We start from the raw sequence: 22,384 nt of genomic DNA, 5'->3' as shown, positions 1-22,384 counted from the left end.
TGCCGGGGGATTCCCATGATGCATTGAGTTTTTCCTTTCCAGTCACCTTTCTCACTCACTATGTATTAACAGACCTCTCTGCATTGAATCATATCTGTTATTAACCTCTGTCTCTCTTCCACAGCATGTCTTTATCCTGTCTTCCTTCTCTCACCCCAACCAATCACAGCAGATGGCCCCGCCCCTCCCTGAGCCTGGTTCTGCTGGAGGTTTCTTCCTGTTAAAAGGGAGTTTTTCCTTCCCACTGTTGCCAAAGTGCTTGCTCATAGGAGGTCATATGATTGTTGGATTTTTCTCTGTATGTATGAAGCGCCTTCAGGAGACTTATGTTGTGATTTGGCGCTATATAAATAAAATTGAATTGAATTTAATTGAATTCTGTTTACTTTGACATGATTGTGATAAAACATAAAGACAGGAAATGCAGCAAGAAGCCAAACAGACATCCCGCTGCAGTAAAATGATTCTAAGTTGGTAGATCTGCACTGAGAGCAGATTTCATGAACACATGAACTGAGGTGATGTTTGACGTCTCGGTGCTGCAGGACTCCATCACAGAGGAGGTGGTGGAGCTGCTCGCTCCTTACCTCCACATGGACGACTACAACATGGAGACGGCCAAGAGGATCTGTGGGAACGTGGCGGGGCTCTGCTCCTGGACTCAGGCCATGGTCGACTTCTTCAGCATCAACAAGGAGGTTCTTCCTCTGAAGGTGAACGCAGAGCTGTCAGTATCCATGAGAGCAGGAGCCAGCCTGACACAGGCGCTCATTATAGTGTGTGTGTGTGTGTGTGCGCGCAGGCTAACCTGGCCATGCAGGAGGCCCGTCTGCTGGTGGCTCAGGCTGAACTCACTAAGGCTCAGGAACAGCTGGATGCTAAACAGCTGGAGCTGGACGCGGTGCAGGTAAAGTGTGTTTGTGTTCCCGCTCTCAGACTGTCGTCTTTAATAAAGACTGAACTGAAGTCAGTCAAATCTCTAATCATGAGGCAGTTTCCTGTTTCACTGTCACTGCAGGTTTTCGACTCTCTTCAGTTTTATTTGGGTTCAAAGTCTTGTAGAGTTTCTGTGCACAGCAGCATTTCAGCCTTCCTCTGTTTTGGTGGTTAAACAGCAGCCGTAACAAGAAATGAGGGAAAATACAAACTTCGTGGTCACTGGTTTGTTGTTTTTATGGTTTATTGAGTATTGAACCTTCTGAGAATCATGACCATCTGTAGTTCAGCAGTTTGCTATCAGTTAAATCTGTCTTTGTGAAACTCGCTGACTCGTTTGGACACTTTAGTTTTTCGTCTCCACTCATTTGGTACTCTCTCTTCTTTTTGCACTGATAACATTTTAATCGATTATTATGTTTAAAGTTTGGTAAATGTGTCTGATCTGGACCTTCAGGCGCTTTACGACGCTGCCATGAAGGAGAAGCAGGACCTGGAGGATGACGCCCAGGCCTGCCGCCGGAAGATGGCCAACGCTCGCGCTCTGATCGACGGCCTGGGAGGAGAAAAGGTCAGCTTCTACCTTTCATCCATCTAACGGTTCATTGGTCCGTCGTTCCTTCATCTCACACCTCGTCTTGTTGTGCCTCAGGTCCGTTGGACCGACAGCAGCGCGGGGTTTCAGACTCAGATCAAACACCTGGTGGGGGACGTCCTTCTGGCCACAGGCTTCCTGTCCTACGCCGGCCCCTTTAACCAGGAGTACCGCAGCCTGCTGCTGACGCTGTGGAGGAAAGAGATGGAGGAGAAGCTCCTCCCCTTCAGTCCCGTAAGATGTCACAGCTGAACGTTTATACAGAGAATCCACAGACAGTAGGAGTGTGTCCCAGAGACACAGATACCTGCAGCTCAGACAAAGCAGCCATATTATTGGTCAGATGATGAAACACATCACAGCCGCCTTGTTTCTGTTGGTTCTTAAACACGAGGAACCAAACCCTGCTGAACGAGCTCGTTCTGACCTGCTGATGATGTAACTCCGTTTCTCCTGCAGGAGCTGAACGTGATTGGTCTGCTGGTGGACAACGCCACAGTGAGCGAGTGGAACCTGCAGGGTTTACCCAGCGACGACCTGTCCATCCAGAACGGCATCGTGGTGACGAAGGCGTCCCGCTACCCGCTGCTGATAGACCCCCAGGGCCAGGGCAAGACCTGGATCCAGAACAGAGAGCGAGACCAGCAGCTGCAGGTGAGAGTGTCAGCACGTGACTCAAAGTCCGAGCGCTTCGCTGACTGTTCGTGATTTTCTTCTTCTGTGGCTCAGGTGACGTCTTTGAACCACAAATACTTTCGTTCCCACCTGGAGGACAGCCTGTCTCTTGGGCGCCCCCTGCTACTGGAGGACGTTGGTGAGGAACTGGACCCTGTCCTGGACAACATACTGGACAAAAACTACATCAAGTCTGGCTCCACTTACAAGGTAAAACAGCTGATCTGGACCGGAGGCTAAACGAGGAAGAAGACACAGTAACGGATGTTTGTCCTCCTCCTGCAGGTGAAGGTTGGAGACAAGGAGGTGGATGTAATGAAGGGCTTCACGCTCTACATCACCACCAAGATGGCCAACCCAGCATACAGCCCTGAGGTCAGCGCCAGGACAGCTGTGGTGGACTTCACCGTCACTCAGAGAGGCCTGGAGGACCAGCTGCTGGGACGGGTCATCCTGCTGGAGAAGCAGGTCACTCCACCCGCCAGTTATCCAATCAGTGACGTAGTTAATGAGTTAGCTAGTTACATTTCCTACGGTATGTTTGAAGGCCATTGTAGCGCTCGGCACGTCCACATTAAGATGTTTTACACCACACACTCATGCTGTCTGCTTTATGTTGGTGGGAACGTCTGAACCCACGTGTCCGTCCAACATCTCAGCGGAGGCCAAACAGGCCACGAACAAAGATAACGTTTCTGTGCACTGAACTGAAGGTGGATTAAATATGCCTGCCCTCATTTTGAAACGATTCCCGTGTTCTGATGAAGGAGATGGAGGCAGAGTGAGTGAAGCTCCTGGAGGAGGTGACGTCCAACAAGAGGAAGATGCAGGAGCTGGAGGACAGCCTGCTGTTCAGGCTCACCAGCACACAGGGCTCGCTGGTGGAGGACCAGTCTCTGATCGAGGTGCTGAGCGTCACCAAGATCACCGCTCAGGAGGTACCAGCTGCTCCTTCACTGCGTCTCCTTATTGTCTGATGCATGTTTGTAATGTTCATGGAGGAAAACATTTAAAAACCATCAGCTGCACTCTATTAACGTCCGAGAATAAAAGTCTGCAGCTGGAATGTGAAGAATAAATCCGCTGTAAGGTTCACAAAATGGGGGGGCGCCCCCTAGGGGAGGCGCAGAGCCCTTGCGGGGGGGCACAGTATGAATAAAATAAATAACTAATTTAAAAAAAGAACGCTTGGACACTGCTAGCATCATTGACAGGTTCTTCACGGGGCTCCCACACAAACGCAAAGCAGGAGATGAAGCATCGAATATGTTTCCAAACCAACTTCACTCTAAGCCGAAGACTAGAAAATATGGTGAAGCAAATCTGCCCTTTGGCTTCACCTGCACAAGTGCAGAGGATTAGTTTCCCTGCGTCGGGAGCAGCGCTGGGCTGTTCAAATCACGGACAAACAGGATCCCACATTCTTGATCTTTAGTTCACAAACACTTGTTGTAATGACTAACTGCTCCTGACATGTTGGAGATGTTTGCTCTTTATACAGTAAAGTTACAGCAGGATACAAATAACGATGATCCTGCCACGATTTGTTCCCCCGGTTCAAATTACAGACAAACAGGATCCCACAGCTGTTTATGTTTTTGAACCCATTTTGCACAGAGAGAAAAATGTATTCACAGCAATGTTGAACATTATTACACAGGAAGAAAACAACTACACGTAAAATAATCACAGCGTGACGCCTCTGCCTTTGTAAACGGAGGGACAGTAACTGCGTGTATGTAAGCGTGTAAAACCTGCAGACAGTCAGATTAACAGTATTTTGTCTCTATCTGCCATTCTGCAGTTCATCTCATGTAAACAATAACGTGACGCACAGCGTGATGTGAAAAAAAAGCACATACTTTTGACGTTGCGTGACGAACTCCTCGTCCACACGTAAACGCAAAAACTGAGTTTTCAAAAATCTCCATCCTGACAGGATTTTTAAAAATCTCAGTTTTCGGTGATTCGAAACGCCGTTTACGTGTGGACGAAAGCCCCAAACACATAGAAACAGCTGCGTTTTCAAAATTACCCGTGTAAGTGTGGCGTAAAAGAGTTAGTACTTATATTATTGTTGTTGTTATTACAGTTTACTGTTATTTGTTTAATTATTTACTAAATGTTTGTGGTGTGAAATAAACTGCGATGGAGTTTGAAAACTAAATATGTGTGTGTGGTTGGAGGATGTGTTTGGGGGTGGTGGTAAAAAAAGTTTGGGAGCCGCTAAGTCAGCGAGACCTTTTATCTTCCAGGTAAGTGAGAAGCTGACGGTTGCCGCGGAGACAGAGGTGAAGATTAACCAGGCCAGGGAGGAGTACCGGCCAGTGGCCACCAGGGGGAGCATCCTCTACTTCCTGATTGTGGAGATGTCGCTGGTGAACGTCATGTACCAGACGTCGCTGTGGCAGTTCCTCGGGCTTTTTGATTCGTCCATGCAGAACTCGGCCAGGTCGCAGGTCACCTCCAAACGCATTAGCAACATCATCAGCTTCCTCACTTACCAGGTGCTCCTCATCAGCGCACACCTCAGGGCTGTCCTTTCTTTCCTGTAACGTGGATTCGAGTGGAGGTTCAGGATGTTTGTCTGTCCCTCAGGTGTACCGTTACACAGCCAGAGGTCTGTACGAGGAACACAAGCTGCTCTTCACTCTGCTGTTGGCTCTAAAGATCGACCTGCAGGCCCGAATCATCTCGCACGTGGAGGTGCTCACCTTCATCAAAGGTTACCTTCTCCTCCTCCTTTCTTCTCCTGCATCCTCCAGAGTCCTTTGAGAGTGAAAGTGGTTTCTCTCTCGGTGTAGGTGGAGCCTCTCTGGACCTGAACTCTGTAGAATCGAAGCCACGGCGCTGGATCCTGGACCAGACCTGGCTGAACCTGGTGCAGCTGTCCAGCCTGCCTGCGTTCTTCCAGATTCTGAACCAGGTGAACCAGAACGAGCGCGCCTGGAAAGCGTGGTTCGACCATCCAGCGCCCCGATGGCTACGGGGAGAAGCTCGACACCTTCCGGAAGCTTCTGCCCCGACCGGACCATCGCTCAGGTCTGACTGCTGATTTGATCTGACAGAGCAGACTGGTTAATGTGGAGGCTAACAGCTGATGGTTGCAGGCGCGGCGCTACATCTCAGATTCTCTGGGCCAACAGTACGCCGAAGGCTCGGTCCTGGACTTGGACACCATGTTGGCAGAGAGCAACAACCAAACGCCGATGGTGTGTCTGCTGTCGATGGGCTCCGACCCGACTGAGAACATCGAGAGATTAGCCAAGAATAAGGTGAGGGCGAGCAGTGAAAGGGCGGAGGTGAACGATGATGTAATAAAAAGGAAAAACATCGGAAACTACCGAAATAATTAATACTAAGTACGAATAATATAGTCATAAATCCTATTGAAGCAAACGATCGGATATTTACTTTAAACCTAAAGAGTGCAGATGACCGGGGTACACAAGAAAATACAGAAATAATTTTTGTGTATTTATAGAAAAATTGCTGAAAGTACAGGAGCAAAAGCAAATTAAAGAAAAATACTGATTTATTTTGTTAAAGCCTAGATTTGATTTTTTTTTTGCTGCAGGGGGCGCCGTGCCGTCCCATCTCCATGGGTCAGGGCCAAGAGGTTCACGCTCGCAGGCTATTGGCCAACAGCATGCTGGACGGCGGCTGGCTCCTCCTCCAGAACTGCCACCTGGGACTGGACTTCCTGGATGAGCTGCTGGAGACGGTCACATCAGCCGTGCCGGAGAGCGTGCACAAAGATTTCCGAGTGTGGCTGACGACCGACGTGCACCCCAGGTAACAATGACGAGGTCTGAGGTCCTGCTTTAAGTCCTGGCGGCTCCTCTGCAGGTTCACTTTACGGCACATTTAGTCTCAGCTTAAACCAGCAGCTGTGTCTGCAGAGCTGCTTGACTGTGTTTGTGTTTGTGAGCAGGTTCCCCATCACCTTCCTTCAGTCCTCCATCAAGTTCACCAATGAACCTCCTCTTGGTAGGAGACGTGATCCTGATGAGCTCGTGAATTTTTATTGATCCTTCGCTGTCTTTCACTTTCCCACTTATTTTATTTTATCTGTCGGCATCAGGCATGAAAGCCGGTCTGAAGAGGACTTTTAATGGTGTCACTCAGGACCAGCTAGAGATCAGCAACCTGCCTCAGTGGAAGCCTCTGCTGTACGCTGTGGCCTTCCTCCACACCACCGTGCAGGTATCTGCCAACACCCACACGATCAGATTCATAAATCCACCGTTTCTTTGTGGAAAACAGCTCCTGTAAGATCATTCTGATGTTATCATTTCTCCTTCTTCTTCTTTATCCCATCAGGAGCGTCGTAAGTTCGGTCCGCTCGGCTGGAACATCCCCTACGAGTTCAACCAGGCAGATTTTACCTCCAGCATCCAGTTTGTGCAGAACCACCTGGACAACCTGGACGTGAAGAGAGGCGTGAACTGGAGCTGTCTGCGCTACATGCTCGGTCAGTCTCTTTAAACCTGCTCTGTTCTTTCCACCGTAACGTTTCATCCATCAGATTATGAGAGAAACCTCAAACCCTCCAGGTATCCAGAAATCTTCCTGACTCTTTCTTCACGTCTGCTCTCCAGGTGAAGTCCAGTATGGCGGTCGGGTGACGGATGACTTGGACAAACGGCTCCTCAACACGTTCACGCGTGTCTGGTTCAGTGAGAGCACCTTCAGTGAAGCTTTCTGCTTCTTTAAGGGCTACAGCATCCCTGCCAAGGCCAAGAGCATCCAGGAGGTCCTGCAGCACATCGAGGGGCTGCCGCTGATCGACTCACCGGAGGTCCGAGCACGCTCAGAGACGGGACGCGTCCACACTGAGGCAGTACTAGCCCAGTCACATGTCACATTTCTCCTGTTTACAGGTGTTTGGACTCCACCCCAACGCTGACATCACCTACCAGACCAACCTGGCGAATGACACGCTGAGCACCATAATCAACATCCAACCGAAGGACACCGGAGGCGGGGCCGGGGAGACCAGGGAGGCCAGCGTGCAGAGACTAGCCAATGAGATGCTGGAGAAACTGCCACCTGACTACATCCCACATGAGGTGCTTGTTTAGCACCGAACGGCCGACCCAAAACTCGACGAAGAACACAATCCCACCAGCTAGCTTAGCTTAGCATGAATACTGGAAACAGCTGAGCTGCTGTGTAAGCAACAAGCTGCCAAGTTAAAAACAAAAATGTGCTCATGTTCAAAGCAGCTTTGTTAGGCTCAAGAAACACACGCAGCTCTGTGCAGCTCGAACAAACAGTGTGCTAATACACGAGTGTCAGAGATGCAGGTGAGCAGCTTTGGGTACGTTTGGACCGAGCCAGGGTAGCTGTTTCCTGTTTCTAATGTTTATGCTAAGCTAATATTATTGATCTTTGACAGGAAGTGAAAAAGAATGCAGAGATAAATATGACAAAGCACAGTGTGGTTGTACTCTAGAGCCCGGCTGCTAACCCCGACCGTCGCCCAGTGAATGATGGAAACGAGTGAATAGATTTCAGACAGCAGATTTGTCAGCGTCTGATTCTTTTAGATGAATTCAGACTTCAAATCATCAGCAGAATCTGGCATCTCTGAACCATCAAACACGAACACGTTCATGAGTCCTCTGGAGAAACATGACGTCTCTGTGTGTTTTGAAGGTCAAAGGTCAACTCCAGAAGATGGGTCCTCTTCAGCCAATGAACATCTTCCTCCGACAGGAGTTGGACCGAATGCAGCGTGTCATCAGCAGCGTACGGAGCACGCTCACTGACCTCAGACTGGCCATCGATGGTCAGTCACACGCACACACACACACACACACACACACGTGTTCACTGACGCTCGATCTGACTCGTGTTTCCGCCGTTGCAGGGACCATCATCATGTCTGAAGACCTGCGCGACGCCCTCGACAGCATGTTCGATGCTCGGATCCCGCGCCTGTGGCTGAGGCTCAGCTGGCCGTCGGCCACGCTCGGCTTCTGGTTCAGCGAGCTGCTGGAGAGGAACCAGCAGCTCAGCGCGTGGATCAGCGCCGGCCGGCCCAACCAGTTCTGGCTCACCGGCTTCTTCAACCCGCAGGTTGGTTCGTTGTTCCGGAAATCTGGAGTTTTGGAATTCTTCAGTTTTCTTTCCGAATGTTTTTTGTTTCTTTAGGGTTTCCTGACCGCCATGCGCCAGGAGACGACACGCTCCAACCTGTCCAGGGGCTGGGCCTTGGACACGGTCACCCTTAGCAACGATGTCACCAAGATGATGAGGGAGGACGTCTCAGCTCCGCCCCCTGAAGATGTGGGTGGAGTCTATATCTATGGCCTCTTTCTGGATGGAGCGGGATGGGACAGACGTGGCGCCAAACTCGCTGAGGCTCCGCCCAAAGTTTGTCTTTTTAAAATCAGTGTTTTTTTACTTAAATTAAAATAATAAACTGAAGCTTTAAAAAACTTCAGCGTTCAAAAGTCCATGTTTTACTGTTTCTGTATTTTTTTGTAAATTAACATAAAAACATTTTAAGAGTTTTTAAAAGATTCATCTAATGAAAAATTATGAATTATTAATTGATTCAGAAACTAAATCTAAACTAAAATTTAGGAACTAAATGAAATCAAAGTATTTTTGTTTTTGCTCAGTAATAATAAGTTTGTCTCGGCCCCTCAGGTCCTCTTCACCCCCCTCCCTGTGGTCCACGTCTTCGCCGTCAGCTCAGCCAACATGGCCGACAGTAAGCGTCCCCCTGGCGGCGGGGGGGGCGGTCAACCTGTACTCGTGTCCCGTCTACAAGAAGCCTCAACGCACCGACCTGAACTTCATCTTCTCCCTGCAGCTGAGGAGCGTGCAGCCGCCCGAGCGCTGGACGCTGCGAGGCGCCGCGCTGCTCTGCGACTGCAAGTGATCCAAACGTTGTTGTTCCACAGACACGGACAGACACTCACCGTGGGGCTCTGCTGCGTCTCACTCAGACCTCCCCACAGTTTCAGTTTGAGCTTTTTTATTCTGATGTTCTGATAGTTTCCATTTTTCTTCAGCACCAAACATGTTTGTAGGTTTTCAGTCTGTTAAATTTATGAAAATCAAAATGTTTCCACCTCTTCTCTCCGCAAGTCTCTAATAATAATAATAATAATAATAATAATAATAATAATAATAATAATAATAGTAACATTAATGATTTTGTATGTGACCTCACACAGTAAAGCTGATGTGAGGATCATCTCAGTTTTGGTGATTGTCGAACTTAATGCATAAAATAATAATTTTCTTTAATTAAAAAACTTTCCCTCTGTCATTTCCTGAGTGTTTCAAAATAAAAGTCCTGTCTTTCATGTTTTGAATGTGAGGCTGTTCCTGTGATGCCTTCAAATCTGTTTCAGTCTGCAGTTTTTTACAGTTCAGACCCAAAGTGTCTCAAACATTTACTTAAAAGAGGTTTTTGTTCGTCTGGGTTTTCCTGCTCAGCAGCGCTAAACAGGCAAAACGCACAAACAGAAAGAAACAGGAAAATATGTGTTTCTTTGAACAACGCAGCAGCAAAATGAAAGACCAGGATTTATTTTTTAATGATTGACAAAAACATTAAATGATCATGTTTATTTTCACATAAATGTTCCATCGGTCCTTCTTTTAGAAGAAGTTTAGAAATTAAAAATACTAATAACACAGCAGGAAAAAGCCGACAGCACGAGTCCTGAAAGGCTTAAAGAGAAAATAAACGCACAAAGAATGAAACAAAAAGGCACAAAACCTCAAAACAAGAGTGAATTAAATCTGACCGACACACAAAGATGCTAAAAGCCCCAAACATGAACCTGTGAGGTCATTAATGCCTGTGTGTGTGTGTGTGTGTGTACACGTTTACATGTCTTTGTGGGGACCAACATGCCCGTCCCCACAAGTTTGAAGACATTTTTGGGACTCAGGATGTGGTTTTAGTGTCAGGGACAGTCGGGTCAGGGTTAGGCATTCAGTCTTAATGGTTAGAGTAAAAGGCTGAGGAGAGCATGATGTCAAATAGATGTCCCCACAAGAATATGAAAACACAACCGTGTGTGTGTGTTACTGTGAATTTGTGAGACAAGTGAAGATTTCAGAATCAGTGAGAAATGTTTCACTTCCTGTTGGTGAAGAAGAGCAGACTCCTCTTCAGCCACAGAAATGAAGAAGCTCTTATTTTGACGAGCTCAGCCACGAGCAGAGGCGACCCTGCAGAGGTGAAGGTCACAGTCAGAATCAGCGCCAGAGAACCGCACGAGGACGGCCTCACTGGTCACGGCTGAGTTCATTATGTGATGGTAACAAGCTGATTATTACAGAACAGGAAACACACGTCTGCTCATCAAACACCAGCTGCTGCTGCTTTCATCAGTCTGACAACAAAACCTCACAAGAAAGAAGTTTGTGTGAGTTTGCAGCGTTCCTCTAAACTGAAAACTGAAACAGACTGAAAATGGGAGCATGCAGCCGCACTCGAGAGTCAGGCAGCTTAAATGTGTTTGTCTTCATCTGTAGTTAAGTTTCATTGGCTGGAAATGTGCTAACTGGAATCCTTCATGAGTCCAGATGAACAAAAACAAGTGTTTACTGCTCCACGCTGCACGAATCTGAGTCAAAATCACTCGGACGCGCCCACGTAGGCATTCCACTAAAACCATGTGACCACCTTTAAACCTGTCGTGAATATAATTTTAGACTCTTCACTTTATTTTGAAAGAACACGTTTGCAGGAAGTGCGGCTGCTGCAGAAACTCTTCACTTTTCACTGGCTTTAATCTTGAAGGTTTCTCCAGATGTGGAACATTCATGCTAAACATTCAACATCTGACGACCGTCTCCGTGTAAAACACTGACAAACTCAAACTTTATACAGTAACTGACAGATTTATTCCTCCATTTTCAGGCTTTTCACAATGAACTTGGATTAGTTTGATGCTTTTATTCACGTTGGTGAATAAAACCAGCCAAGAGGCTGATTCCTGCAGAGGAGGAGGCAGAGTGGAGGAATCTGCAGGTCTCTAACACACAACCAGAGCTTCAATCATAACGAGCACATAATAAAACCAGGATCCCCCCGATCGACTCTTTCAGCCTGTTTCCTCTGGATCCAACAGGATCTAACAAACCCCAGCTTCTGCTGGGACACTGGTCATCATGGGAGGAAAAAGATGGCTGCCGTGTTGCTGTTTCCTGTCTTACACCAGCATTATACTTCCTGTATCTGTTTTTAATCAGAGGATGAACTTAAAGCTTTCAGTCTGCTCTACAACCCACCACCTATCCACACGTCTGCTAAGTGGACTGGAAATCAGTAAAACTTCTACCAGACTTTAGTAAATGTTGCATTAAGATGAGCAGACAGATTTTAATCTCAGCATCGCAGATTTTTCAGGACACTGGAAGAGTTCCTGCCGTGGATTTAGATGTTAGTGTTGTGTGGATGATCCCATTCTGTGATCTTTGTGTTACTGATGCTTTTACACTTTAGGACCCTCGAGACCTCTGCTGCTCAGCCGTCCTGATCGCTGCCTCCACTTTAACCAGAGGCTGTAACCTCTGATCATTTCACCTGCACCGACAGCAAAACTCTTCTCCACAACCAAACGTGCCATAAACCCATCACAGGGCTCTAGACTAACTTTTTGACATGGGCGCACCGGTACGCCTAACTTTAAAAATTTAGGCGTACCGGCACAAAAGTTAGGCGCACTCAAATTTTTCAACCGCATCGCTTAACACCGCAGTTTTACATGTGCACTTTCTTTGGGGGGGGAAGTCCATACAGACAATATTAATTTCTAAATTATTAACTAACAAACTTGTGCTTAAAGTGCTTTGTCAATATTGTAGAAAATGTTAAAAACTTAATCATCATCTTGGCCTCCTCTGACGACCTGTTTGCTGCTGTCTGCTGCTGAAAGGCCGTGGGGAGAGGGGACACTTGGGCAGTGCATTTACTGCAGCATATAATGTGTTTTCTGGATACACTGTGCTTTTTCAGCATTCAAATATTGATGGCACCGTGTCAGAGCACTGGCTATGAATTTCAGTCAGATCAGGCCTTAACTTAACAAAAAAGTTATCAATAGTTCTTTTCATCTTTTCTTATTACCCACAGCTACAGTACATCCACTTCTCTCAGGCCTAGGCTGCTCACTAGGGCTGAGTATCATCACTGATTTCTATAATCCATTCAATTCCGGTTCTCAAAGTCCTGATTTGATTCAATTTAGCCTCAGACAGTCAGAAATATTATAATTCTGATCATTTATCAGTACTGATACACATGAGACTTCATCAGAATTGTGAAAATCACAGCAGATGCCTTTGTGTGAAAGTAACTGAGAATAAAACACAGGAAAACATGAAGGAGATTTTCCTGGTCTGGCTTTTTATAGCAGATAACCTTAAAAATATTCTGCAATTTTGCATAATTTTAAGAAATTTAAATTTCTTCAGTATTGAACAGCAGAAATTAGGCTTTCTTGTCCGAGGTCATTTAAGTGAAAAAAGAAAAAGCGCTGTAAACAACGCTAGACTGGTGGGTAATAAGCGAATGAATAATGCAGAAAACAGATTTGAGACGGGAAACTGTTCCTGAAGTACAGAGAGAGAGAGAGCTGTGCAGGAAGTGTGATTTTTATCGTGGTGGAAGCAAAACAGCAAAAGTCAGAGGGAATTCATGACGACATTGATCAAATGTGAAGCGCAGTTTGCTGCTTCTTTTGCTGCAGGCTCGGTGAATTTTGGTTGGAGAGAGGCAAAACCTGCAGCTCAGAATCAGCGCAAAAAGACGTAATCACAGCGCGGACCCGAAGAATCGCTAAGCTCCGACAGCGTGTCCGTGTTCAGGCCGTCGGGTGAGAAAGCCGAGAAAGACGAAGCTGATTCTGATGTGTTGGGTCCGCTCCGTGTTTAGGTCTTTGTGTGGAATCCGTTAATGAATTGATATCGCTTTATTCAAGCTACTCACCTCTCTCTTCCACCTGCACTTTCAACTGGACCACGGCCAATCAGAGAGGTCCCGCCCCTGACTATCTCTGATTGGTTTAGTCCACGATAGGGGCATAATGTGTGTCTGTTGTTGACCACACGGAGAGTTACAGAGATTTTTTTTTTTGTTACCGGAACAGTTGGTCGCACCTGTGCGACCAAATATTTATTTTTAGTCGCACCACTGAAAAATTTGGTCGCATTTGCGACCAAATTGGTCGCACTCTAGAGCCCTGCATCACAGCTTCATCATCAGCTCAGTCTCAGCAACATGCAGACGACCGAGCAGCAGAAACTCTGCAGGGAACGTCTGAAGTCTGTTCTTCAGTTTTCCCAGCTCACTGTTTATTGAACACGAGACCGAAAAATAACTTCACTCGGGATTTGATGGTAAATGTCCGGAAGCACACTTGCTCTCAGGAGCCGGGTTTGATGTTCAGTCTGATTGGATCTGTTCTCTGCTCGCTTCCTTCAAGTGTTCAACACAAAATAATCTTTATTTTATTTTTTAATGAATCATTTATTCTTGTACAGCTACCCAAAAACCTTCCTCTCAGTGTGTCTCAGAAGTCCAAAGAAAGGGCGCAGATCTGGTTTTAGGACAGCTGCTTCATGTCGTACATCGGCACCTCAGATCCCTCCGCTCTGCCCTCGTCTTCGGCCGGCCTGGCAGCGTGAGGGCTGGTCTTGCGGCCCTTGGGAGGAGGGACGGGCAGAGCTCCTTCCGTGACGCCCTCGGCTCCCTCCTGGCCCTCTGCCACAGTCCTCTCCTTCTTCAGGTTGAGCTTGGCTGGGACACTCTTGGTGATGGTGTCCTTCAGCTTCTCTCCCGACTGCTTCAGCCTTTCGCCGGACTGGCGGATCTTCTCGCGCCTCTCGGCCGTCACGATGCGCTCGCCGAGTTTGTTCACCTTGGTGCCCAGGTTCTCGCGGGTCTTGCTCATGTTCTCCTTGGAGAAGGTGGCTTTGAAGCTCTCGATGCGCGTCAGCCCCGTCTTCTTTATGCGGCTGGCTGACGAGGAGTCGGCCTCCTCCACCACCATGTACTCCTCGTCCGACTCTGGAGGGAGCTCGAACTTGTCGGGCTCCACCTCGGCACTGGCCCGGGCCCCGCCGCTGCTGCTGGGCTCCTCTGGCTCGTTTCCCGGGGCGACAGATTTCACCTCCTGGTCACCCTGAGAAACAGAGAGAGAGCAAAGAACAAGCTTGAAAACAAACCGATTCAATGGTCCATGTCTTTTGGTGGACAAAGTTCAGCAGTGATGTCAGATGTAATTGTGTCTTTGTATGAAGTGTGTCATGCAGACTTGTGCTGGGCCGTGATCCTGCATCCAGAAATAACCTGCAGCACCTGTTTCTGCAGCTCAGCGCGCGCCTGCAGGAAGCTAATATCTGCTAGCAGCGCAGAGCAACACGGGATCGCTTTCAGCTCCAGGCTGCGTCACGCCGTGCATCTGTCTGTAACTCTGAGATCAGGTTACGCAGAAAAGCAGAGAGTGAAGCTACAGCTCCACAGTCCCACTCATTCATACTGGGAGCTGCCCAGTAAGCCTGCAGTCTGACCCCACATAGCAAACACCAGCAGCAGGTGTGCTGCTTAAACCAGCCTCCAGTTCAATCAACTCAATGAAAACAGTCCAGATGAGACTGTTTATAATGTTGATCTGCAGTGAATTAGATGTAGATGTGCTGTGAGCATCATGTGCAGCAGTTTGGACACCAGAGCGGAAAAGAGCCGATCAGGAAATCCGAGCCGCCATCCTGTCGTCTCAGGAAGCTGAAGTTCATACTTTGACGATGGGATCCATAAACGTTGGGCTCAAGTTACTTTGAAATGTCGCGTTCACTGAATGCAGATCACATGGAAATGAATCTAATGAGCAACATGATCCATGAAACATGGAATCCAATCTGATTACTTATGGAGGGTTTAAAAACAAACATCAAAGCTGAACTGATGTTACAAAATGTTCAGATTCTGAAAACTCTTTTTATATTCAGCTTTTACATTTGGTCGACTTTAATCAGTTACACGAACACTGTTATTGCCGTCACACTGTTTATTCCTCATCAGTCTGTTTGATGTTGTAAAAAATGTTTTTCACGACATTTTTTAATGTTTCTGTTCCCAAACTGCTCAGACATCTTCGACTTATTTGTCTGAATAATGTGAATAATCCTGCAGTTAAACCCAAATGAACCTGTTACTTAACTTGTAGTTAGCATGCTAACAGAAGCATCACAGATGTGACACCTGATATGTTTGAGCTGACATTTCCACAGCTCTGATGAACACAGCACACTCAGAGCTGAGCTTCACAGCAGGAAGCAGCTAATGAACGGTAAAAACTCAGCCTCTAAATCGCTCTGATCATCCTGCTGTCGTCGGGTTCATCTGTGCACAAACAGACTGTGAGGCTGTTTGATGCTGAACACACAGCAGTGACTGTGTGCAGCTTTCTGAGGTCATCTTTCCTGAGCTGAGACCAGGACTGAAACCCGAGCTGGATGGACTCGTCCAACAGCAAACAGTTTAACCATTTGACTCATTCTTTGTGGTTAAAAAAAGGAAACTCTGGGACCTCTCTGCTCTGCCAGACTGCAGGAGTAAGGGCCAAATATGGAGGGTCGAAGGCTATGAGCCCATCTGACCTCCTGACATGGGTTGTGTGCTGAGTCCCCACAGCTTTTGCTTCCACTGGGAGGATTTCCTCCATCAGTCTAACTGGGAGCAGGCAGCAGCTAATGAAATGGTTCATAGCCAGAGAGAGAACGAGGGAGGGCAGACAACTATATTAGGAGATGGAGGAGCTGCAGACTCAGAATAACCTGGTTTGTCAGCAGTCAGCTGGCTCAGTCACTTACAGTACAGCAGCTCTGTGAGCTCAACACGCTTCATTTTCTTCTTACTGCTGTGGAAAAGAAGCAGCTGGGAGGTGTTTCCTAAAGAGGCCTTGGTGGATGTGACTGCCTGCTGTGTAAAAGTCACAGCTCTACATGAGAGGGAACTCCACAGTCACAGTGTCGTTTATTTAGTCAGAGTGTGATCGTCACTCATTAAGTCTCTGAGAGCTTCAGGATGAGCACAACCACCAAACATCAGCGTTCGTCTAAGAACCGAGAACGTAGCATCACAGGATCTAAAAACTCGAGTTAATGTGAAAATTCACAAAACGTAAACAAGCATGGAAGTCTTTCCTATTTCTGCTTCCATCCCACACGGCGTGATGTTTGCACTTCTGTGTGGCCTCACTGACGGGACTGCAACCTGACGCAGTAACAGAACCACGCCCTGCAGTCACCGCACTAGCTTACATGCTAACTTGAATGCTGAATTCACTGCGTCACTTAAAGTGAATGTTTTAATGTTTAACAAGTGCTTAAATCAGCTGATTCTTCACACAGTGAAGCAATGCTCTTTGATGAATTAGGTTTCATTGTGTAACGAAGCATCAGTGTCTCTTTATTGCATAAAATTCACAAATGTGTGTTTGCATCTTTGAGCGTTGCTGGTTTAACAGCTCGTCTTTGTGTAAAAGTTTTGCCCAACTCAGTTATAAAAAGATAAATAATAATCTTTTTATAACTGTTAATAATAATAATGATAATCTGAAATCAATAATACGTGAGCTGCATACAAATCTGAAATCAGTCCTCTTTTACTTTAGTTTTCTAAAGTACATGACTTGCTGTGAGCTTCAGGTCTGTGCGGTAACCTTTCAGCACACTGAAGCTTATCCAGGGCTAAAATAACCGCGTCACTGTCATGCTGCCAGCTGCTAACTGTGAAGGCCAAAGAAGTAAAATGAATCCCGGTGTGCTTGTTGCTATTTCAAACCTCAGAGGTTGAGACTGAGACTTTCATCGGCTGGTGTGAATCTTAAAATAACTCAGATGTGAATCAACAGTGACATAAAAACAAAACGAGGTGGTCACAAACATGCTCTCAAAGAACACAACAGTCATGTTAAACTCCAGTAAAGATCACAACTGCAGCTCACTTTGAGTTTAACATCAGTGACCACCGCCCATCAGCAGTTTGTGTACTTCATAAAAACATCCTCGGACTTTTCTTGGAATTAAAGACCTGGAGGTGAGCGAATGCCTATTTTAGACATAAACCAGCTGGATCCACCTTTACAGTCGTCTTTCGTCAAACACCAGCTGGCCTTATTAACTTCTACAGTCCAAAAGTTCAGTTTGTCCCCTGATGAAACCGGCTGCCAGGATTACTGTGGACTAAAAAAATAATGATGCAGAGGCTCAAACCCCACAGAACCCCAAAGTGAGCCAATCCATTACTCTGGCTTCTTAATAAAGACATAAAAGAAAGTCCTCTTTCTAAGATTTAGGATTCTTTGTGCTGATAAAACAATGCTAACTGCACTGGTGCAGTATGGTAGGAGCATTTCACCAGGCCACCTTTAGACACAGAACAGTGACAGAGGCTAATCCAGTCCCCCGGGCTGGTAGCTCCAAATTATATCTTTATTATTGGAATTGGTTTTGCTGGTGTTGACTGTTGACAACTGCTGATTTTGTTTGGGTTTGTCATTTCAGATCTACTGAATCAACCATCCACTGATCTTCAAACAAGAAGAACTACGTCAGTAATCCCTTGGTTGGATGTCCAGAAGGACTGTTTCCAACATTCCTTGATCCATGAAGCATATTAAGAACAAGAACTTTCTGATACAGAGAACGCGTGAGAGTCTTACCTGATAAATGACCACCCTGAACTTGTTCTTGGCGAGGAGGTCACCCTGAGTGGCCTCCACCTTCTTGACCCTGATGTTCTGGTTCTCCACACGCACCCTGACATCCTTGATGTGCCGGCTGACCTTCCGTGTTTTCTCCAGCAGCCGGTCGACGGTAGAGCTGGTGTTGGCGTGCTCATTGGTCAGTTTGACAACGTCTGCCTGGATGGTTTTGACCGTGCTCTCCAGCTCAAGCTGACGCTCCTCCATGCGCTGCTGTGTGACCTGGACGCTGTCCATGAGGCCCGCCACGCGTTCCAGCAATGCCATGATGCTACCCGCATCATCTCCGCCACCAGTCGTCATCCCCGGTTTATCGGTCATTCTTGCTGCTTGGTTGCTGGTAATATTCTTGTTGCTTGGTCGATCGACTGTTTGTGTCCAGTGATCCAGAGATAAAAGGAACAAAGTAATGAGGAAGAGGAGGATGACTTGGACAGGCAAACTCCAGTAAAATGTACTCCAGTTAAGAGTGAAATTTGAAAGATGTGAAGAACAAAGATATGAATTCGAGGATGACTGTCGAAACACTGGGAATATCCAAAGGAAGACCTCAGAAAGGAAAATTAAAGAAAGCAGGAGGACAGGAGGACCAGATCACCCCTCTACGACTGGAGGGTGACCCTGAAACTGTTCAGATCAACTCATAGACTCCACCCTACTGGGAGAGAAAGGGAGGGGGGTGGGGGTGATCGGAGTCAAGAGGAGGGACGGAGGGAGGCTAAAAAGAGATGAGCTAAAATGCAGTGGGAGCGTTAAAGCGGAAGGTGGACCGGAGCTAAAATCCTCTTTAGTCAGTATCATAGCTGCAGTTTAAATGCACCCAGACTGTGAGACGTTACAGAGCAGTGAGGATCACGTTGATCTGACTTGGTAAGTCACGTTGAGGCCCTGAGGAACACCGAACTAGCCAAAACTTTCCATCAATCAGAGGATTTTTAAGTGGAAATGGATATTACGGGAATGCATGTGTTAATGAGCGAGAGAGATAAAGAGTGACATGGATCCCAGCTTCTCTCTGTGTTCTCGGCTGCTAAAAATACAGCGAGGGTAAAGTGACTCCCTGTGCTTCTTTGGGACGTGAGCATATTAAAAGGAATGGAAACCCCCTCCCATCTATTTCTCCACATCCATCTATCCCCCATCACCTTTTCACTTGTTCTGTCTTAATCCCTCCCTCCAGGTTTAGACGTTTTTGGCACCCCAGGCCTCCAAATGAGCATTCATGATGCTAACACTCGCCTTCACTGCCATCTTTGTTCTTGACTTGAGCCGGGTAGTCCAAGTTTGGATAAGGAAGTGGAGCAAGAGATGGGAGGAGCAAGCAGTCAACATCACGTTGTGATAGGCTGAGCTAACTTTCAGTCAAAGTGAACACATTTTAAAATCATGTCAAGCTCTGCTATCTCACATGCTAATTTTCAAACGCCAGATTTTAGTAGGAGCATGAAGAAGTGTTCAGTGGGAACGCAGAGGCACGATCGAACTGTGACAGGAGGCAGAAACACTTAGTATTGTTGTTTGCTCGTAGACTTAAATTACACCTTTCTTGAAAAAAAAAAGTATTGTTGTTTTATAACACTTAATACTTCTTGATAGGTTCAGTTATACTCGTCTGGGTGCCGGAGTTTCTGCTTTACTGTATTAAACTCTTACAAAGCTAAAGTTTGAACCAGCCCAACAGAACCACAGATATATTCTTTTTCATTCATATTATAATCTGATGTCACCCACTGAGTTGTAGCTGGCACCTACAGTTAGCACATAGCATGTAGCCTTTGCCAGTTAGCTAATTTATCACAATGTTTGCAAAACCACTACCTGTGCTTAATGGTCCAGCTTGCCCACTAAACCCATAAGTTAGCAGTAACATACTGGTCTTCCTAGAAGTTCAGCTTGAGTCTTCCAGGTACAAACATATACTTGGTTGACAGTCTGACAACTGCGGCTAATTGCTGCGATGATAGTGAATAAAAAGACGATCCTAGAGAGGTCGAGCGGGGAATTCTTGATAAAATGACAAAGGGAAGAAGGAAGAGGAAACACTTATGGGCATGTTTGGACATTTACTTTAGGAAAAATGGGAAATAAATGCAGTGATTTATTGCAAACATGCAAGCATACATGGAAAAATAGTGTCTAAGGCAAAAACAGAGTTTGTAGTAATTCTACCTTGATGCTTAAAAGTCAGTATTCTTTATGAACACCTTTATTCTTCAGCGCAGTCTGAACTCTGTCATCTCTGTAAGTTACCACTTCAGTCATGCTGGCGTCCGGCTCCGGGGAGGCCGATCCATGACTGACAGAGTTCCTCTGTCTGTTTCTATCCAGATGTGCTTTCACTGCACTGGCCGTGTGTTTGGCTCAGTATCATGCTGAAACACGAAGCTGCTGATAATCAGATGTCTCCAGATGTTCCCGAATGGTGGCTCAGATTCTGATGTAACTTTTCTGAGTTTATAATTCATCAGTTTATCAAAGATCTCCAACACCTCTGACTGACCTGCAGCTGAAGGCCTCGCACTTCTTCTTCTGTACAGTTTTCTCAGAGTAGGATACACTGCACGCCATATGCCAAGTTTCCAGCCAACAGCTCTTTGGGAGTCACCTTGTTGGTGCAAAAATACAATTTTATGTCCATTTAAAAATGAAAAACAAAACAAATGTTTTGTTTGTGACCTGCTTTTGAGCTTAAAGATACAAAACTCGGCTCTTTGGTTAGTCATCTGTTATGTTAGGACACAACACTGGTTCATTTCTTGAATTAGGAGTCTTCTTCTGCCTGAAAGATTCATAGGTCAGATGTAGTGGTTCAACAAACCCAAAAGCCCTTCCTCTGAAAACGGTGGAGTTTAAAGAAATTAGGCGTGGTTCACGACTTCTGCACAGAAGCACACATGGTGGTAGTAACTTCTGACATCTGTTTCATGGCATTTTGTTGTGTAAGGTTCAGCAGGATGAAGTAAAACCACTCATAATCATTGGTGGTCTGAGCTTTCTGATTTTCTCTTAACATCTGTGAACATACAAAGATCGGAAACATAATCCAGCTCCTGCTTTTGAACCCTTTCCAATCGTAGCCCGACCTCACCAAAAAAGAAAGAAGAGCGTTCAAAGCTCTGACATGCAACCCATCATTACTCTAACCTTCAAGAAGAAAACAGAGAATGAGGGAGGTGGGCCAGAATCAGGTGAAGACAGAAGGGGACTCCCCGCTGTCTGAAAGCTCTCCACCAGCTGCTGCCTATAATTATCCTGCCATCACTGCTATATTTAACCGCACCTCCCTGCAGAAGACACGAAGGCTTCATCAGCCACCGGGCGCGCTTGGTTTTCGCCTCTCAAAGGTGTCAAAATTTAATGTGAAGTAAAAACACTTGAGATGAGATAGGAAGGAGTTTGAAACCTGCCACCGGCCCAGCTCGAGGTTCAGGCTGGAGCAGATGTGCAGCTTGGAACCTCTGAAAATCGTTAGGTAGAAGGACCGGAAAAATGGTGAGAAACTGGCCAATGTTCAAAGACCCTGGAAGGCCTTCGGAAACCTGAAGAACTGTTGTTCTGTCCGGCTCCTTCTTAGCACGGGTCATAAATAAGCTGAAGCCCTGACGAGAGGCTGGGAAACCGTTCATACAGCAGGAAGCGCTGTGTTCTGGAGCCTCGCTGGTCAGGCTACACGATAATCGATGGGTCCAACATGGCGGACTTTCAGCTCGCTGAGGTGCTCCACTTGAAGCGTCACTGACTGTTACAGCTGCGGATGAAGCGGACTCGTCGGGGTCTCTGCTACATCCATGTGGCCGGCTGAGATCCAGGATGTGGAATCAGCCGAGAGCCCACTTCAGTTTTATATTTCAGATTCAGAGCATCCTCCCTGTGCTGGCCACGTGTTCGGCTTCTTCACTCGGTAGCACGTCTTCAGACGCTCATTTAGACTTTATTCATGCTGTCGCACTGTCATACCCATATTTATATGTAATCTTTAAATAGTTCAAAGACTATAGTTAAAACACTCTGAGGCATTTTTAGACTAAAATTCAGCGGACTTGTCACGGACTGGAATCTGCTGAAGCACAGTTTGAATGCACTTTTACTTAATACCGTTATAATCAAATGAATCAAATAATAACATCATGGATATGACTGTGTTTAATGAGCACTGTGCTTGAGGCCTTTGACCATCAGAAACTATTTTCAGGATTTATTTCCATCAAATATTCAGATTGTTGGGATGATGAGCGAGTGAGAAACTGAGGGACAGATTATTGACCCGTCACCACTGCCCCCTGCTGGGCATTAGGAAAGACTGCAGCCAGTGCATTCATACCTCCAGGTGTTTAAGCATGGATCAGTATCAGCTGTGAAAACAGGTCCAGATGTTTGTGTGAAGCTTTATTAAGAGGCCGGCTCAGAAAACGGACACATGAAGACGCAGAGG

At 46.5% G+C, this 22,384-nt stretch overlaps 1 protein-coding gene and 1 pseudogene across 2 annotated transcripts; one reads left to right on the top strand and one right to left on the bottom strand.

Annotated features, from left to right (window-relative positions):
- The first annotated feature begins 426 nt into the window (after positions 1-426).
- On the top strand, positions 427-10,180 carry LOC146702395 (dynein axonemal heavy chain 5-like; annotated as a pseudogene). Its single transcript, XR_014922335.1, has 22 exons — positions 427-713; positions 803-907; positions 1,394-1,507; positions 1,589-1,765; positions 1,991-2,185; positions 2,261-2,416; positions 2,492-2,674; positions 2,974-3,144; positions 4,462-4,713; positions 4,805-4,931; positions 5,011-5,248; positions 5,317-5,481; positions 5,784-6,001; positions 6,141-6,196; positions 6,291-6,412; positions 6,530-6,680; positions 6,808-7,007; positions 7,090-7,278; positions 7,868-8,000; positions 8,082-8,290; positions 8,366-8,587; positions 8,867-10,180. The product of XR_014922335.1 is annotated as a dynein axonemal heavy chain 5-like (transcript).
- cavin4b (caveolae associated protein 4b) lies at positions 9,735-18,598 on the bottom strand. The gene is made up of 2 exons (XM_085469129.1): positions 17,911-18,598; positions 9,735-14,367 (listed from the first exon to the last, which is right to left on the bottom strand). Exons 1-2 carry the CDS (start codon positions 18,271-18,273, stop codon positions 13,789-13,791), a joined length of 942 nt encoding a protein of 313 aa, XP_085325255.1. The 5' UTR covers positions 18,274-18,598; the 3' UTR covers positions 9,735-13,788.
- Positions 18,599-22,384: the final 3,786 nt, after the last annotated feature.

The sequence above is a fragment of the Copadichromis virginalis genome, linkage group LG9 (genome assembly GCF_057382275.1).
Source record: "Copadichromis virginalis isolate Kocher_CV1m ecotype Utaka linkage group LG9, C_Virginalis_male_GT1.1, whole genome shotgun sequence".
In the NCBI taxonomy this organism is placed as follows: domain Eukaryota; kingdom Metazoa; phylum Chordata; class Actinopteri; order Cichliformes; family Cichlidae; genus Copadichromis; species Copadichromis virginalis.
The sequence above is the reverse complement of the archived record's forward strand: the minus strand, read 5'-3'. Positions and strand labels throughout refer to the sequence as shown.

Coding starts and splice junctions, on each gene's coding strand:
- cavin4b (XM_085469129.1), bottom strand. CDS start 18,273: ATGACCGATAAACCGGGGATGACGACTGGTGGCGGAGATGATGCGGGT. Junction 14,368..17,910: donor TCAGGGTGGTCATTTATCAG/GTAAGACTCTCA, acceptor TCTGTTTCTCAG/GGTGACCAGGAGGTGAAATC.